Source organism: Xenopus tropicalis, chromosome 4, assembly GCF_000004195.4.
Source record: "Xenopus tropicalis strain Nigerian chromosome 4, UCB_Xtro_10.0, whole genome shotgun sequence".
NCBI lineage: Eukaryota > Metazoa > Chordata > Amphibia > Anura > Pipidae > Xenopus > Xenopus tropicalis.
In genome coordinates this window covers 138,622,977-138,642,280 of record NC_030680.2, presented here as the reverse complement: position 1 = coordinate 138,642,280, position 19,304 = coordinate 138,622,977, and the positions used below count along the sequence as shown (strand labels likewise).

General features: G+C 40.8%; 1 protein-coding gene across 1 annotated transcript; it reads right to left on the bottom strand.

The window, feature by feature from the left end:
- Positions 1 to 1,794: 1,794 nt before the first annotated feature.
- LOC101730911 (tubulin monoglycylase TTLL3) lies at positions 1,795 to 10,958 on the bottom strand. The gene is made up of 15 exons (XM_018093224.2): positions 10,104 to 10,958; positions 9,848 to 9,883; positions 9,318 to 9,444; positions 8,597 to 8,658; positions 8,418 to 8,492; positions 7,585 to 7,678; positions 7,263 to 7,318; positions 6,364 to 6,483; positions 5,194 to 5,308; positions 4,794 to 4,925; positions 4,145 to 4,316; positions 3,708 to 3,856; positions 3,146 to 3,365; positions 2,443 to 2,878; positions 1,795 to 2,088 (listed from the first exon to the last, which is right to left on the bottom strand). Exons 1-15 carry the CDS (start codon positions 10,290 to 10,292, stop codon positions 2,014 to 2,016), a joined length of 2,058 nt encoding a protein of 685 aa, XP_017948713.2. The 5' UTR covers positions 10,293 to 10,958; the 3' UTR covers positions 1,795 to 2,013.
- Between the last annotated feature and the right edge of the window lie 8,346 nt (positions 10,959 to 19,304).

The following is a 19,304-nucleotide window of genomic DNA, read 5'->3' as shown; positions in this document are numbered from 1 at the left end:
ACTAATCAGATCCATGTAGGAATGTGGGTTGTTTGGGCCCCAAACACACGGGCCAATGCCAGATTGCTGGAAATCCAGCTGACTTTATCTGTGAGATGCGCAACTGTACATCCCTGCCACCCCAGTTTCTATGCCCTACTGCTTCTTTCCATCTCTGTCCCTTGGGCTGTGGAGTTGTATTTGTGAATATCTTTAGGAACCAGGGCCATCTTGTGGCCAAAGAGAATATTTCTGCTTTGCTTAAAGTCTTTTCCTTACAGAAATACCAACCCTGGGTATAAGATAAGCGATTACAATAACTGGGGGGGGCATTATGCCACTGCTACTATAGGCACCATCTCTCCCTACTATACCTGCTATCCCACAGCCCCAGTCCCTTCCCAGAGGCTATTATTCCACTGCTACTATAGGCACCATCTCTCCCTACTATACCTGCTATCCCACAGCCCCAGTCCCTTCCCAGAGGCTATTATCCCACTGCTACTATAGGCACCATCTCTCCCTACTATACCTGCTATCCCACAGCCCCAGTCCCTTCCCAGAGGCTATTATCCCCCCACTGCTACTATAGGCACCATCTCTCCCTACTATACCTGCTATCCCACAGCCCCAGTCCCTTCCCAGAGGCTATTTCTCCACTAGGGCGAATTGGTGCCTATAGTTAAGGTAAATTATTACATTATTAGTACATTAATAACTATTTTAGAAACTATTTAAATGAACTGCTTATTAGAGAGTAACATTAGGGGGTATATTTATCATGCTGTGTAAAAAGTGGAGTAAAGTATTACTGGTGAGGTTACCCAGAGCTATTAGATTTCAACAGTTAGAAAATCAAATCATAGCATCTGATTGGTTGCTATAAACAACATCTCTGGTGATGTTTTACTCCACTTTTTACACAGCATGATAAATATATCCCTAAGTGTTTATATTGGGAGCTATTTACTGAATGATATGTACTTTCCAGCAGGGGAATGACTGGTTGTTGGGCCCCACAGCAACACCATTGGGCCCCTACGCTTACGCAATTTTTGTAACTTATGCAACAACTCACGTAACCTCCATATCAAGCAATGACAGCGCAGAGCAGTGGCAGGTAGGAGCGTAGGGTTCAAACTCAGGGAAAACTCCACTGACCCGTATGAACTGGCTGTTAATTAGCACATTAACGAATAGAACTCTTTATATGAACTGCTTATTATAGATTCATATCAACTGTTTATAATGCACACACAAGGGCTGAGGCCAAAATGTTAGTACTTTATGCTTGTGTTAATGGGGGGGCATATAAATAACTTGTACGGGGAACCTCATTTTCTCTTGGCGGCCCTGTATATAGGCACCCAAAGGCCCGTTCCTTCAGTTGCCTATATAAAAAAATAAATGAAAATATCACCAATCTGATGCCTCCACTCTGTACAAGTCACAAAATGGACTGTAACTTTCATTTTGAGATAGCGGCATGTGTGACAAAAGCCACAGGAGACATAAGAGGTTTAAGACTGGAGGGAGCAAGTGTAAGAGCACTAAGGGGCGCTGAAGCACTTGTGGCCCCCCATGCTGCCTTTGGGCAGGCTGTAAGGACAGGGCCCCACGCGGGCTCCTGTTGCTCCAAACCTTGCATGTCTGAATTTAAATGCTGAGAAATAATTATAGCAAATAAATAACACCTTGAATTTATTTATTAAAATATTAAAATAAATCCATAAATCATAAGTCACTGATCAGGGCCCCCTAGTCTTTTATATAGGGGGCCCTCCTCCCACCCTCCCTGCTGTTCTTTCAGCTAGATCTTCATCAGTGACTGCTTAGGGCCTCCTAGTCTTCTATGTAGGGGGCCCTCCTCCCACCCTCCCTCTTGTTCTTTCAGCTACATCTTCATCAGTCACTGCTCAGGGCCTCCTAGTTTTCAATATAGGGGGCCTAATGAACATATTACGTCATGTAGCTGGATCTCTCTTTACTTTCTTCGTTGATAGACTCCAAGGGTGACCCTGCTTGGCTTGTCTATCACTTAGGCTTTGTAATTGAAACTCCTCTCACTATTAGATTTTCTTCTGAATCTTTAGGTTCTTCAATTTCCGGCTACAAACAAAGTACAAGATAATTTAGAAACGAGCTCAGTTCAATAGCATTCAATTAAACATTCCCATTGTGCGTAAAAAATGTCATCCCCTGTATGTTACGTGACATGAACCAAAGCTTTACACTGTATTTCCCACATTATTTTTTGTTATAATTATATAATGTTAATAAATATAAACAGATGAGTGATGAAAACGTTCCTAACTGTGAGGCTCAAAGCAATGTATGGGGCAGATATTGTAGTCTTATTTATTAAACAGGAGGCTTCCCCCCCCGTAGCCCAACGACTCACATTATCCCTTTCTATATACCTATGATACATTAACAATTTCTTTTATCAGTATCTACATTTACCTGTTGATATATAAGCTCGTAGTCTCCCACATCGCAGTTAGGGTCATCCTTACGGTCCAGAACAACTCTTAATGTGTCTTCAACCAGGCTGTTAAAGATGCCTTCAGTCACTACTGTGGGAGACGTTATATCCGGCTTGAGATTGATCTCAATCAGCCACGGATGAAAGTCTTCTCCAAACATAAAATCAACTCCATAAAAGTCGAAGCTGTTTTTCCTTTTCATCACTGTAGTCTGGGAAGCCTGCATGGTATGAATGATGATTGCCTTCATCTCTGGCACCATCACCTCTTCCCAGGCATGTTCTGCCCCTATCATACATAGGTACTCTTGCAGTTGTACACTGGACCATACGTTGATATCTGGTAGGTCAGGGTGACGGGTTGGGCAGTTCTCGAGGTGTTTCTGTATAGACCTGTTACACAGGTGTATAGAGCTGGAATGATAAAGACAGAACAATGGTCAGACTTTTGTAAGATCATTCAACTTTGTTGTCCAGTGACTTTTCCAAATATTTCCATAATGATCCCTATAGAAATGCAGCTAGGCAACTGCATCTATACCTTCAAAAGTATAAATCTTTGCCCTTCATTATTAAAATAATGGACAGTAAAGACTTTTGAGGAACTGTATCAGGGTTATGTATAATGTCAACAAGAACATTAAGAATAATGCACAAGTAAAGCAGCAAACATCTACCTACCTGTCTAGTTTCTCCAAGGTAAAAGGTTGTGATGAGAAACGGAGGTAGCTCTGCTTATAGAACCAGATTGTTAATGGGTTCCAGTCTGTAACTAGGAAGAACTGGCGCATATCAATCTTGGTGCCATAAATAAGCAGAGGCCTCTCAATGTATTTCTGTACTATCCAGTGGTTTCCCACTAACTGGAGTATGTCCTCCAGTCGATTTGAGCAAGTTATTCCTGCAAAAAAGAAATGGCATAATCTGAAGCAGTTTTTCTATGTCGGTTTCACAGTTTTAACATGGATTGGAAATGCTACTTTACTTTATACTCCTGTACATATACAGGGACATATTTATTATAGTGTGTAAGCAAACATCGCCAGTGATATTGCCCTTACCAACCAATTGTCAGTTTGATTTGAATGGTAACCCTTACCAGTTAGAAAAGAAAAGCAAAGATCTGACTGGTTGCTATGGGCAAAATCGCTGTTGATGTTGGCTTACACACTATAATAAATACGCCCCTGAGAATTCATTCTCCAGTGTAATTTAGGGTCATGCAGTTTGAATGTTCCCTTACCTCTTCCTCTGGATAGAGCTGCTGGTTTTAAGATCCAGACATTATTTTCTCCATCTATACCCAACTGTGGGTGCACTGCCTCCATCTTCTGTAGAACACGACGGCATAGGCCAACATACTGCTCGGAGTGCTCAATGCTGGCACCGTCACTGTAACAAAACATGGATACACATTAGCTATAAAGGCTTAAGAAGGCACAATTTTAGGGGTGGCAAGCTGCCCAGCTGTATCTCCTCCCTAATTCCTACAGGCATACAGAGGAATAAATATAAGGGTGATTATGGGGAGGGACAAGGGGAGAGCAGTCAGAGACAAGCTGGACAAGGGGAGTGAAAAATACAACTCCAGCTCTGTAACTCAGTCTGCCTGATCTTCTATATGAGCTGTAGCAAACCTAATAATCTACATTCCATATACTTTGTACACTTTGAACTTACTGCATGATCTGATAGTAGCAATGCAGAAATTCTGTCCAATCAATCTCATTGAATTCCACTTCTATGTCCTTATGCTCTTTGCTGTTCAGGTACATAGCACAGGCATAAAGGGCAGAGGCAATAATTTCCTCTGGAACAGATTCAGCATTAGTGCAGTTTCTCCTTGTCATGTCTGGAAAATATAATATAACAATAGTTGGTTAAAGAACAAGCAAAAGCAAATGTTATTTTCGTTTTTAAAAGCCATTATCAGCCCATGTGTAGTCATTGTCAGCTCATGTATAGCCATTATCAGCTCATTTATAGCCTTTATCAGCCCATGTGTAGCCATTATCAGCTCATGTATAGCCTTTATCAGCCCATGTGTAGCCATTATCAGCTCATGCATAGCCATTATACGCCCATGTATAGCCATCATCAGCCCATGTGTAGCCATTATAAGGCCACATGTGGCCATTATGATCCCATGTGTAGTCATTATGAACCCGTGTGTAACCATAATCAGCCCATGTGTAGCCATTACCAACCCATGTGTAGCCATTACCAGCCCATGTATAGCCATTATCAGCCCATGTGTAGCCATTAATAGCCCATGTATAGCCTTTACCAGCCGGCCAACACAGCTATTGGGTTTCTGCTTTGCACTTACCTGACAGGGAGACAGCACTGCTCGCACCCTTCTCTTCCTGACTGGAACAAATATCTTCTTCTTTAATGGGCTTCTCATTCATTCTTATAACCCATTGTAGGATACCACGGGCTGCGGTCATCCTGAAGTCCTCTATATAAAGACAAGGCAAATATTAGAATATTTTTATGTGCAGTGAGATCAGACAGGTGCCCAAGATGGGCAATATTCTTTATTTTGTTGCATTGCATCTCTAAGCAATTGGAATAGCTTTGTGTTCCATAAAATAGCCCTGTATCAGGGTCCCACTGCTTTTAATCTTTCAGTCTCTTTTAAAAAATTCAATCATTTACTGCTGCTCTCTAATATCATTGGGCTTATAATAGACTAAAGTAATAATGGAGTGTGGCTCCATCCTTACCAATGAATCCCAGCTTGTCTTCTTCCTCTATCATATTGTAGCAGCGCGGGAAGAATGTGTCCGCATCCACATCAGCAAACCATTTTAGTTCACTTAATGTGTTGTACAGTCCCACCTAGCACATAGAAATAGAATACAGACAATTTAATAAGTGGCATATATTCAGTGTACTTACTTCAGGAGCCATAATATGGGATAGTCATTATCATTAGTATAGATCAAAGCTATATAGGTGCAAATTAAACCCTCTAGTGGCCAAAGAGGGATCAATTAACAAATATTTATCTGCACCAATGCAAATGTTAAAAAATATAACTTTATTACAATCCATAAAATAAACATATTCAGTGTAGCAAAAGTCAAGAGGGTTCATTTGCTATGGCCCTGATGGAAGTGCAAGAGCACTGGCATAACTGTGGAAGCAGACCTTGGGTCACAGTGGGGCCCAGGAGACAGAGGAAATATAGCTTCCACTATAGTTTCAAATAAATTCCCCCCAGTAGCTCACCTACCTTTGGATAGGGAGCAGGGGATGTGAGGGATGGAGGCAGGCGGGGTGAGGATGGGAGTGGGCAGTTGGGGGGCCCAGGTAGGAGTCCCTGTGCACTGGGCCCCTCCTAAGATTAATCTGTGGGGGCCCAGCAAAGACTCCATTGTGCAAGAGCAGTAAGAAATGCAACACTGTCTGCCTTAGTGGTTAAGCTACAGAGCATTTGCATCTGGGGCATTGCTGCCTTCTGGCCCTTGTGCCAGATTTTTCATCTTACTGCCAGTCAAATTAGCGAGCCGGAAGGGCCTTGCCCTCGTACCACCATGAAGTCATGAATACAGTGATGCTAAATGCAGGCAGCACTGTATGCAGTTTTAGAAATGAAGGACTTTGTGCTCAAAGACCTGTGAGTATGGTACAAAGTGTGGGCCCGGGTACAAACTGAAAAAAACACAATGGTTTGCACCAACTGTGTTTTTCCACCATGAACTTTGTAAATAAGCCCTGATGGCCAGGAAGAACATTATTCCCTCTCTCTCAGCACAGATTATATTATCTATTGCCCAATACAATAAATACAAGTGATAACCACCAACCACAGCACCCAGAATGAGCACAGCAATCTAAAAAGGAATATGCTATGACAACAGTGTTCCGGGGATTGCGAGTAGCTGACTCACCTTACTGGTGAACTCCTCGTTTACAAAGAAGTTTGCAATCTGATCCTGTTCCAGAAGCTTGAAGTCCATTGGTTCCAGTGTCCAGATGAGAGTGGGCTTCACTTTAAAGGGAACGCTCACCTACATAATACAAACATAAATAGAGAAGGAATTATGGAAAGAAGGTAATTGCACTATAAATCAGTGATCCCCTCCCCAGGGAATGAGCGTTGGCCCAGTTACTAGTTATGCACATTGATTGGCCTTTCTATGCAGGTCTGTAAGCTGCAGGTAGGGGCAGTTTTCTATAGGGGCAATTGATGGGACAGGGAATGGCAGACCAGAATCCCTTGCAACGTGAGCTGATAGATTACTAGGGCATAGCTTGTGCTCCATATCGCTTATGCTCAAATATGAATAAACCATCGCTGATTGGATTAAACTTTACTGGGGGGAATTTACCCTGACTCTAAGCAGGGCAGATCTTTCAATTTCTAGGTAACTGGGCAATCATTCTCTACTGGGTTGGCCAATGAGATCACTGTAGCCTCACAGAGCAATAGTTTAGCAATAATCAGTGACCCCCAATTTCTAAGCTGGAAAGAGGTAGAGCAAGAAGGCAAATATCTCAAAAACGCTTAAAAATAAACATTGAAGACCAACTGCAAAGTTGCTATGACTAGGCCATTCTATAACATACTGAAAGGTGAACCACCCCTTTAATGCTTTGGGAGAGGGAGTCAATTGTGATTGTTGCTAATAATTGAGTTGTTGTCCCCAAACACAAATCTAAGAGCACACAAATTACTGAATGGGGCCCCATATCCCCATATCTGTCCACATGTTGCCAACTTAACATAACCCACTTATAGTTTCTGAAGGTCTTTGCTTTTTGTAACAAGAGAGAAATTTGTATTTACCACATTTTGACAAAAGCTGTTTGGGTTGTAGAATCCGGTTTCCTCAGCATCGGCATCTGTTATGGAAAAAAGAGGACAAATCGCATTAATGCAGAATTTCATTCAGTGGCGCAGTAAGGTTCTTATGGCGGCAGATTGTGACAGTTGGGAAGGGAATATTATACAGGCTCTTCAATCAACAAGGAATGATCACTTGATCATACAAACACCCCCGCACTATGTACTAAGTGCAATGCAGGCGCAGGGCAGAAATCCTACAATGCACCAAGTTTCAAAAGAATCTCCATCATTTATAAGTGAAATGAATTGTACACAGACTTACCAAATGTATTGGAACATTTCCGTACCCATCCTCTACTCTCTAGGCTTTCACAGAGGGCAGGTAATTCAAAATACAGCCAGAAGATTTTGTTTGCCTAGTGGGTTTCAAAGGAGAGACATTAATGTATTCATTTGTACAAGGGAGATTCAAACTCTTAACTCTAATATAAATCCATAACTTTTCACTGGTTTTGTATCGGGTAGGGCTGTATTTTTATATAGGCGCCCAAAGGGCCTGTGCCTAGGGGTGGCAGCTTCAGAGGGGCAGTATTGATATATAGGAGCCCGAGGGCCTGTGTCGGCAGCTTTAGAGGGGCAGCCCTCATGTGTTTATATATTTTATTAAATAAAAATAAAATAAAACAACCCCCAAGATGACACCTGGGTAAATCCAGTGGCGGAGCTGGGGAGTGAGGGTGCAGAGTACGGTGCCTAGGGTGGCCTAAATACAGCCCTCCCGTTGGAGTAACCTACCCAGTATTCAACCTTATACAAAGCTGGATCTAAAGCCAAGACAGGGGTCATCTTGTTACCCTGCTAAGAATTTGTGACTGGCCAATAAGGTGGGGAACATTTGTGGGTGATGTTATATATAACTAGCCGGGCTCCAACAAATAATTATGTTAAGTTAAAAAGCTTCAAATAGCCTTATGTGTCACAGCATGTGAAAATGAATAATTATACAAATCCCTGGTGCAGTGGCGCGACTTCTGGGGAGCAGGGGGGAAATTGCATCTGGGCCTTCCCAATAGAACCTATTGGAGTGACCGCAGCATACTACATGGCCGTGGTCCCCTAGTTACACCACTACCCTAGTGCATGTAGATCACTCACCTTAATTGCTCTGTCAACCTTGGCTTTAAAATAAACTTGATGCTCTGTTTGAAGGCCAAATCTCTGCAGTTGCACCTGTGGATATACAAAATACATTTTACTTTGGTTTTTCACCTGATTGGCCCATTGGTTAACAATTTAAGAAAACCCAATTATAGTGTGCCTATATTTGGATTTACCTTGAGGCCCATCAATATTTCTTCTCTACCGGTATTTAATTTTCTTTCCTCAGCATCAGCATCTGTTATGGGGAGAAAAATTGCATCAACATTAACACCGAATTCCATTACATTACATAACAACGGGCTTCTGACTTTGTATCCTAAGGAAAATTATACTGGCAATTTAATATACACTCGGGGGTCAGGGCTATTTTAACATTTTGCTGAATGCTGTGACAAGTGTTGGGAGTTGTAGTACAATAACATGCAGGCTGGACATCTTATATGTAAAGTATGGAAACCTGACTTTGCATAGAGACTGATTTTTAATGTGGGCCATGAGATTGTATCTGAGGGTGTTTATATGAGAGTTTATCATGTCTTACTATAGGGCTCATTTGTGAATGGAAACACAGCAGGCAAAGCGCAAAAAAGGCAATAGTGGCCTTGCCTGCTGCATTTCAGCGTTCGCAAATACCCGCAGACCTCTGCACTCTTTCTAAGTTTGGAGGCCTGCATACTGCCTGTGCAGCCTGTGTTAGGCCATCCGCCATTCTAAAGGGGTGGGCAATGGAGGCACATAGGCATCCTCTCCCCACCCTGACTTGTGTATTATTCTGAGGCACACGGTGTGAGTGGCCCACTCCTCTGCCTGCCTCCCTCTTCACTGATCACAGCCACAAAGGTGGGCACGTGGGCAGGGCAGACGATGGAAGGAAGTTTTTAAACCATGACTTACCTAAATTTAATTTCTCTACCTCTTCTATCCTCTTTATATCTTCTTGAAGGGTAGGGCAAGGAACTACTATCTCCTTTTCCTGGCAAGTTTCTGGTTGCTGTTGTTCAACAGGGGCCTCCAGAAGAATCTGATTTAAAAAAAAAAAAAAAAAAAAAAGAGAACTGATGTTAGCATGTTGTAGCAATAAAATAAACTAGTTAAGCTGGTCATGTGACTTGGCCACCAAGGTGGTGGGCCAGATTGGGTTAAATCAGCAATTTAGTCCCCGGGCACCATAAGATCATAATAGGGTACCATGAATATATAGCCAACGGAGAAGCCCACATCCTTGGGCTGATGTGATCCTTACCCCAATAGGATTTTAACAACAGGCTGATCATAGGCCAATCAATCGCTCTCAATTTCTATATACAAGTCTTATTGGCAGCCTCCCCCCAATAAAGATCCCTAAAGCTACTAAGTTTGCAGTTAATGTCAGCCTGGGTATAACTTTAAGCTTTATTTGTTAATACTGAATATTTTCTGCTTACCTTGATTTCAGGTGAACCAGATTTCTCTGATAACCTCTAAATAAGAGACAAAACAAATATTAGCAGTTCATAGCAGAAAATTGGTTGCTACTTTACAGACACATTACAGTAGGGATGCACCAAACCCACTTTTTTGGGTTCGCCCGAACCCCCCCCCCCCCGACGGATTCTACCGAATCCGAAATAGCATATAGCCCCAAACCGAATCCGGGATTTGTTGCATCCCTACATTACAGAGAATAATACTTTGCCTTACCTGTTTCACACATGGCAACCAGCTGAATAAAAATTTAAAAATTTTGGATTTAGATCCCATTGTTGTATTCACTTGATTTTCTGGAGGGAAAGAAAAGATGTGAGAAATCATTTTTGAAGCTATTAGGCTTCCATAAAATATTACTGAATGTTTGTATTTAAACATGTGAAGGAAATGATACGGCTCCATGTCTTAATCTAATGAACTGTAGCTTCCAGCCCTCCCAATATATATTTTGTAATACATATATAGGTCTTAATAAACTTCAGTGGGGGTTCTGACGTGTTATTGTTGTTTTTGCTGATTTGTATTGGAGTTTTTGTTGATCCCTAGTCGGTAAAGGTTTAGATATTTGTGTGGGGTTCTGTCAAGCAGAATTGCCCCATTCAAAGACAAATTAGAAAGCCAATACCGGTATTATTGCAGCAAATGGGGTGAACGTAGCACCTTGGAATAACCGCGTTTGCTGCAGTAATACAGGTATTGGCTTGGGCCAGAGCGGATACCTTCACCCCCATATAAATCAATTTATTGTGAACCCCGTACCGCATCTTTCTGCCCATGTACCTGAGCTCAGTAGACTGGGAAGCCAATTGAATACTATGTGTACATTGTGCCATCAACACTGTATCTGATTATTATGACTGGTGGTTAAAATGATATACAATTTTTTTATTGAATTAAATGTAATCGAGATAAATAGTGGGTACACATGCTGATGTTTGGGAAAGTTTGTGCCCAGATAATACAGTCTAACCCAAAATGTACCCACCCATTTGTCCCCAACACTCACCTCAGTCGCCTGAAAAAACCAAATGACTACTCTGACTATGTGTCTGTGCTATATGCCCAGAGTGTTACCTAGCAACCATTGTGACATCATCACTGGGTTTAAACATAAGCTCACTGTAAGAGACCATTATGACATCATCACTAAATGTGACAATCATAGAATTTGTGGTCCCAGTTATATATATAATATAATATAAATACACACATGGGTATATAGATGTGCTGAGAATGAGAATGTGTTATCCTGTTGACTTGTTTTCATACTGTATGGCGATTTTAGCTGTTTGATGTTTTGTTTTGTTTTTTTGTTATTTTCAGAGTTAAGTATTTAGATCACTAGTGAATAAAAGTGCTGATGTTTGGGAGAGTTTGTGCCCAGATATTACAGTCTAACCCAAAATGTACCCACCCATTTGTCCCCAACACTCACCTCAGTCGCCTGAAAAAAACCAAATGACTACTCTGACTATGTGTCTGTGCTATATGCCCATAGTGTAACCTAGCAACCATTGTGACATCATCACTGGGTTTACACATAAGCTCATTCTAAGAGACCATTATGACATCATCACTGAATGTGACAATGATGGAATTTGTGGTTCCAGTTTTATTTATAATATAATATAAATACACACATGGGTATATAGATGTGCTGAGAATGAGAATGCTTTATTCTGTTAAATTGTTTTAATATGGCGACTTTTTTGTGACTTTTAGGGGCTGATTTACTAACCCACGAACGGGTCGAAATGAGCCCGATTGCGTTTTTTTCGTAAAGATCGGTATTTTGCGATTTTTTCGTATTTTTTGCGATTTTTTCGGCGTCTTTACGAATTTTTCGTTACCAATACGATTTTTGCGTAAAAACGCGAGTTTTTCGTAGCCATTACGAAAGTTGCGTAAAATCTTGCGATTTTTCGTAGCGTTAAAACTTGAGCAAAAAGTTGCGCTTTTTTCATAGCGTTAAAACTTACGCGAAACTTCGCACCTTTTAAGTTTTAACGCTACGAAAAAGGCGCAACTTTTCGCGTAAGTTTTAACGCTACGGAAAAATCGCAAGATTTTACGCAACTTTCGTAAAGGCTACGAAAAACTCGCGTTTTTACGCAAACATCGTATTGGTAACGAAAAATTCGTAAAGACGCCGAAAAAATCGCAAAACATACGAAAAAGTCAGAAAATGTTCGTTTTCAAGTCGGAACTTTTCCAATTCGGGTCGGATTCGTGGGTTAGTAAATCAGCCCCTTAGGGGCTGATTTACTAACCCACGAACGGGTCGAAATGAGTCCGTTTGCGTTTTTTTCGCAAAGATCGGTATTTTGCGATTTTTTCGTATTTTTTTCGATTTTTTCGGCGTCTTTACGAATTTTTCGTTACCAATACGATTTTTGCGTAAAAACGCGAGTTTTTCGTAGCCTTTACGAAAGTTGCGTAAAATCTTGCGATTTTTCCGTAGCGTTAAAACTTGCGCAAAAAGTTGCGCTTTTTTCGTAGCGTTAAAACTTACGCGAAACTTCGCACCTTTTAAGTTTTAACGCTACGAAAAAGGCGCAACTTTTCGCGTAAGTTTTAACGCTACGGAAAAATCGCAAGATTTTACGCAACTTTCGTAAAGGCTACGAAAAACTCGCGTTTTTACGCAAAAATCGTATTGACCCCAGTGAGTGTAGTAATTTGTTTTTTTCCAGGCACTGAAAATTCAGCACTTTTATACACTAGTGATCTAAATACTCAACTCTAAGGGGCTGATTTACTAACCCACGAATCCGACCCGAATTGGAAAAGTTCCGACTTGAAAACGAATTTTTCGTTACCAATACGATTTTTGCGTAAAAACGCGAGTTTTTCGTAGCCTTTACGAAAGTTGCGTAAAATCTTGCGATTTTTCCGTAGCGTTAAAACTTGCGCAAAAAGTTGCGCTTTTTTCGTAGCGTTAAAACTTACGCGAAACTTCGCGCCTTTTAAGTTTTAACGCTACGAAAAAGGCGCAACTTTTCGCGTAAGTTTTAACGCTACGGAAAAATCGCAAGATTTTACGCAACTTTCGTAAAGGCTACGAAAAACTCGCGTTTTTACGCAAAAATCGTATTGGTAACGAAAAATTCGTTTTCAAGTCGGAACTTTTCCAATTCGGGTCGGATTCGTGGGTTAGTAAATCAGCCCCTTAGAGTTGAGTATTTAGATCACTAGTGTATAAAAGTGCTGAATTTTCAGTGCCTGGAAAAAAACAAATTACTACACTCACTGGGGTCATTTATAAAATTCACGCAGCACAGAATTATTCACATTTGCCCTGCCCGTGTTTATATTTATAAAGCTGGACAAGACTGGTGCATTTAATGTGCAAACATAATTGCAAAATGTTTATTCGCAGTGCGGATGTCCCTAAAGCTTTTTAAATATAACATATTCCCAATATTTACACATGTCTGAGTTACGCCGCAACTAAATGACCCCCATTATGTTTCTTTGTTACCTAGCAACCATTACGACATCACCATCATCATAGGATTTTAGGGCTCAGAATTATCATTGCAATAATGTTTGCACCATGAGGATCAGTGGTTTAGTCGATGGGACAGGTTGGAAGATGTTGGATGGATAAGGATACAATCTGTGCGTGTATCTGGCGATACCCTTGGGGCCCTACAGTGGGAGGCACTTTCATACGATTGGTGCTGCGACTATTTCATGTTCAGAACATCCCCCCATTTGTATTTTTAGGGCTTTATCCTACAATTTCAGGCTGAATGTTAGTTTTAGATCATTGCGTTTAAACGTACAATAGATATCCGAAGGTTCCTCAGAAGAAGACTATGGGCAGCTTAAAAGACCATTATGACAATAAAAATTGCATTGCGCCATTACAACAGAATTATTAGAATTTGTCTGTGCGTTTTCTTTCTGCAGCAAAAAATCTTTCTTTTTTTTTTTTTGCACCAGGAAAAAAAAATGCCCATTGCCTCTAATGCATTTGGCACAAGAAAGAATATGGAAAAAACACCCATTGACATTGAAAATTCAACCAAATTTAAGCCATTTAGCTAATTTTTTCTTGGTTTCGCTAAATGTTCAGCAAAGCGAGACAAGCAGCTTCACTCATCACTAATTAAATCTATTGCTGTTTTTAATGCATATTGGAAAGTTGCTTAGAATTATATTCTAATTCACTCTGCTCCCTTTAAGCTTATCCTTGTAATTCAAACCCTTTGGCCTTTGTTTCATTTTATTTTATGATATCTGGTCCCTAAAGTCTTTGCAGATCTACTTTATTTTTTATTCTTTAAATCTGTAACTCATACCCCTGGTGAAGTCTAGCAATTTACAGATATGGGACCTGTTATCCGGAAACCTGTTATCCAGAAAGTTCTGAATTACGGAAAGGCCATCTCCCATAGACTCCATTTTATTCAAATAATTCAAACTAAGATATAATTACCCCTTATTGGGGGCAGAACAGCCCTATTGGGTTTATTTCATGGTTAAATGATTCCCTTTTCTCTGTAATAATAAAACAGTACCTGTACTTGATCCCAACTAAGATATAATTACCCCTTATTGGGGGCAGAACAGTCCTATTGGGTTTATTTAATGGTTAAATGATTCCCTTTTCTCTGTAATAATAAAACAGTACCTGTACTTGATCCCAACTAAGATATAATTACCCCTTATTGGGGCAGAACAGCCCTATTGGGTTTATTTAATGGTTAAATGATTCCCTTTTCTCTGTAATAATAAAACAGTACCTGTACTTGATCCCAACTAAGATATAATTACCCCTTATTGGGGGCAGAACAGCCCTATTGGGTTTATTTAATGGTTAAATGATTCCCTTTTCTCTGTAATAATAAAACAGTACCTGTACTTGATCCCAACTAAGATATAATTACCCCTTATTGGGGCAGAACAGCCCTATTGGGTTTATTTAATGGTTAAATGATTCCCTTTTCTCTGTAATAATAAAACAGTACCTGTAATTGATCCCAACTAAGATATAATTACCCCTTATTGGGGCAGAACAGCCCTTTTGGGTTTATTTAATGGTTAAATGATTCCCTTTTCTCTGTAATAATAAAACAGTACCTGTACTTGATCCCAACTAAGATATAATTACCCCTTATTGGGGGCAGAACAGCCCTATTGGGTTTATTTAATGGTTAAATGATTCCCTTTTCTCTGTAATAATAAAACAGTACCTGTACTTGATCCCAACTAAGATATAATTACCCCTTATTGGGGCAGAACAGCCCTATTGGGTTTATTTAATGGTTAAATGATTCCCTTTTCTCTGTAATAATAAAACAGTACATGTACTTGATCCCAACTAAGATATAATTACCCATTATTGGGGCAGAACAGTCCTATTGGGTGTAATTTTTACTTTGGGTTTAATTTACTATTCAAATTATTTGTTATAAGGTATGGAGATCCGAATAACTGAAAGACCCCTTATCTGGAAAACCTTGATACCCCCCCCCCCCCCCCCTCCCGTGAAACCAAAATCATGGTGGTGCATCTTTATCTAAATGGCAAATTTAGGAACATAAGCGCAGGCTCTGAACAATGTGGATTTGATGGTTCATGGGTTTATGATATGTGGATAAAAGTGATGAAATAGCTAACTGGAAATAAGGTACTGTACTTTAGATGGAATATTACAATATATGCCTGAAAATAATTCATTATCCATTGTGTATAATGTAGGGATGGATGAAATGAAAGTGAGTTCTCAAGGTAAAAAATATAAGGCTAAAGGCTAAAGACTTACATCCATCTATGCCAGGATATGTGTGTAGTGTTCACTGTAGATTCATTATGGGACCACGAGGAAGATACTGGCATTCCAAGTCCACATTTTGATCAGTAAAACTTCTTTGGTCCTGTTGGGCTACTTTTGCAGTACCAGGCCCAGCGTCAGTGGCACCCAAGGAACACCCCTTGCCCTTGATGGCCCTCATTAGACAACTCTCGCCACAGGGAACATGTGAAATGCAGTATTTTACTGGGTTATTGGCAAGGTTCCGGCAGTGCAGCAGTAATATGTACACTGTCGGGGGAATTAACTAATGTTTGATTTGTTTTTCACAATTGGTATTTTTTTTGCACAAAACTACAATTTTGTCATGAAAAAAAATGCAATTTTTTGGCCGTTCATGTGTGACAAAACTGTAAAAAATCCAAAGAAAAAAAACCATAGACCTTCCTTCACTTCATGGTTTTTACAGGTCTTGTCATGGTTTCGATTGTGCAACAACACGAAAAAGTTGCGTTTTTCACATTCTCTCTGCATCATTTTTCATGCTTTTTCAGTTCCGATCTTTTAATAAATAACTAGACATTCCTGCTTTTAGTGGCAATGAGTTAAGCCGTAGTTTTAAAAAAACCCAAAAACTGTAAAACCACTAAAATCAGAATGTCTATAAATCAGATGCACAAGGAACCCAGTGTGGGATTAGTGGCTGGCCACAGGGGGCGCTAACTCATTGGAATTTGCTGTTTATCACAGGACAAAACCCCATCAATATCTATAAGGGCAATTCAACGTCTTTAATATTCTCTAAATCTGTGCAGACAGAGCCAGGGCCAGGCTGGGCATCTGTGTGTTTTTTAGGTTCTTTGAAGACTGGAACATTATTCAGTTCTCAAGAAGAATTTGTTGGGTGTCAGACTGAATCCACTGACTGTCTCTTTCATGTAAATAATGTGCTGGGGGCCTGCCAGCTCAGGTCTCGCTAAACTATTTCCATTTCACATGTTATTTTGAACGTTGATATCTATTCCCTGCCAGCAGGATATTCCTTTTAAACAGATTCAGTGGCAGAACTGAGGGCTCACTTTCCTCTGTAGCTTCGAATAGTCGCGTGCAACTCTGCCACTAAATGCTTTCTTATCTGCGCCCTGCATTGGCGCCCAATCCGCTGCTCTTCCCAAATGCAGTTTCTCGCCATCTCATTATACTCCATTCCACATGGCAGACTTCTCGCCGCAGCTTGAAGGCTCCTACAAAGGACACAATGTTTCCCGTTCGCCCTCTGAATACACAAAGAAAACCTGTAGGACCCTGTGAATGGAATCCCTCTCATTCTATATAACGTTATTCAAGCTTAGGAACTGAATATTATCATAGTGTATTACCATAGTGATCCCCAACCAGTGGCTCAGGGGCAACATGCTGTTCCCCAACCCCTTGGATGTTGCTCTCAGTGCCCCCAAACCAGGTAGTTATTTTTGAATTCCTGACTTGGGGGCAAGTTTTGGTTGAATAAAAACAAGATTTCCTACCAAATAAAGTCCCTGTAAGCTGATAGTGTGCATAGAGGCCCCTAATAGCCAATCACAGCCCTTATTTGGCTCCTCCATAAACTTTTATGGTGCTTGTGTTGCTCCCCAAGTCTTTTTACATTTGACTGTGGCTCACAAGGAAGAAAGGTTGGGGATCCCTGCTCCTTCTAGACTTCTTAAAGATTTGCAGGCAGAGAACCACACAAGGTTTAAATGTATATACAGCAAATGCAGAGTGTGCAGAAAACGTGAACTTGAATAGTAAAGGAACCTTGTATGCTGAAGCTGATGTTTCTATTAAATTAAGAAGGGGGGGCTCTTCTTCAACTTCATGTAAGCTCTTCCATCCAAAGCCCCTTTTAAGCCTTTTGAAGGGTGTAATAACGGAAAAGATACCCAATTGCCGTCCAAATCGCGAGTCTTTTTCGGCGATTTCCGGAAATCGCCCCGCCGCGTCTGCCATCCCGCCGGCGACTTACATGTTCGCCGGTGGGATGGCAGGGGTAGGCAACTCGGGGAGATTAGTCGCCCGCGAACAGGGAGTTTTATCGCGGGCGACTAATCTCCCCCGTGTGCCAGAGCCCTTATATGTATTTACTCACTTACATGTGAGTGCATTGATAGGTCTGTACATAGATAAATGGATGAATGAATGGATAGATAGACAGACAGATAGATATGCGCTCAGAATAAAATGGAAGGGATGAACTTAATGAACTTTTGTCTTTTTTCAACCAAAATCAACTATGTAATGTTATCCAATCTACATCACCTGTAAAATATATATACTGTAAGTTATGACATTTGTTTATGTACCAACTGAGAGAATTAAGTTAAATAGTCTATGATACCAACTTTTCCCATAACACATAAGAAATACTGCATGTTGATCCAGAATATAGAACATGAACAGCAGAACTGGGAAATGGGGGAGGTACCTGAAGTTAGTTCTTGAGCATAACAGACTTATGATCCAATGACTCCATAGCAGTCATTGGAATCTACTTCCGCAGCCATCAATCCATAAACAGCAAACTCATTTATAAAGCTTACAAAGTTTATTTCTCAGGGTGCCACAGCCATGTGACTTGTGCTTTGATAAACTTCAGTCACACTTTACTGCTGCGCTGCAAGTTGGAGTGATATCCCTCCCCCCCTTCCCAGCAGCCGATCAGCAGAACAATGGGAAGGGAGCTGTCACGCACGGTATCCCAAAACCCAGAACAAAAGCCAAGGTCCCTGGTCTGAGCTCACTCTTCTGCCTATAACAGCCACCTTTGGCTTCAGGAGGAGCCCTCCGCTACTCGGGTGCCGCCAGGACTTAATGTGAGAGAACCAGGGCGAATGTTCTGGGCAAGCTAGGGAACCTAAGCGTTACTGCGGAATTAGGAGGAGGAGGCAAAGTCACAATCAAGCGAATGGTCAAAAATTGTACTGACAGCGAGGAGTGAACTACTCCTTTAAGGACCCCTAAGCTGTAATCTTTATTATGGTGATGAGAACATAAAGACGCATGGAGTAGGTACAGTTTGCAATGGTCAGATTGTGGGCTTGCACTAGTGACAATGAATGAAGGGTGGGCAGAGATCTGACACTAACCATTAGCCCCCAGACTTCAATACTAAGACTGAAAGAAAGAAAAACTAGGGGCTGCTCTTCCAACCATGAAGATTTTTTCTCAAATAGTCCATGAATGAAAAAGACTAAATACAACTCAGTTTCAGCACTTAGCATAGAGGGAAAGCATCTCAGATTTTTAAATACCATTACTTTCACTTTCCATTCAGCACTTCCTTGATGTCACCTACATGGCAAATACACAAGATTTTGGGGTTAGAAAAAAACTGCCTTAATAACGGTGTCAACAAAATGGCGCCTGCCTGCTTGCTGTGATTGTGAATTCCAAGACTGAAGGAGACAAAATTTAAATAATTTATAAAGTGTATGTTAAGTTCATTTTGCTCAGAAAAGTATCAGAAAAGGAAACTATCAGAAAAGGATTTGTAATTATTTTCTAAGGTGACAGGTCCCCTTTAAGAACAGGAGTAGGAGAAGAAATGTGTCACTATATTAAGAGCAGAAGGGGTCAGTTACTAAGACCTGGGGAAAAGAACAGATACAACAGAA

What these genes read in the sequence shown, in the direction of transcription:
- LOC101730911 (XM_018093224.2), bottom strand. Translation starts at nt 10,292, where the DNA reads ATGGAGCCGTATCATTTCCTTCACATGTTTAAATACAAACATTCAGTA. An exon ending in GGTAGAGAAATTAAATTTAG is followed by an intron (nt 8,659 to 9,317) that starts GTAAGTCATGGT and finishes TCCCCATAACAG; the next exon opens with ATGCTGATGCTGAGGAAAGA. An exon ending in ACGAGCTTATATATCAACAG is followed by an intron (nt 2,089 to 2,442) that starts GTAAATGTAGAT and finishes CTTTGTTTGTAG; the next exon opens with CCGGAAATTGAAGAACCTAA.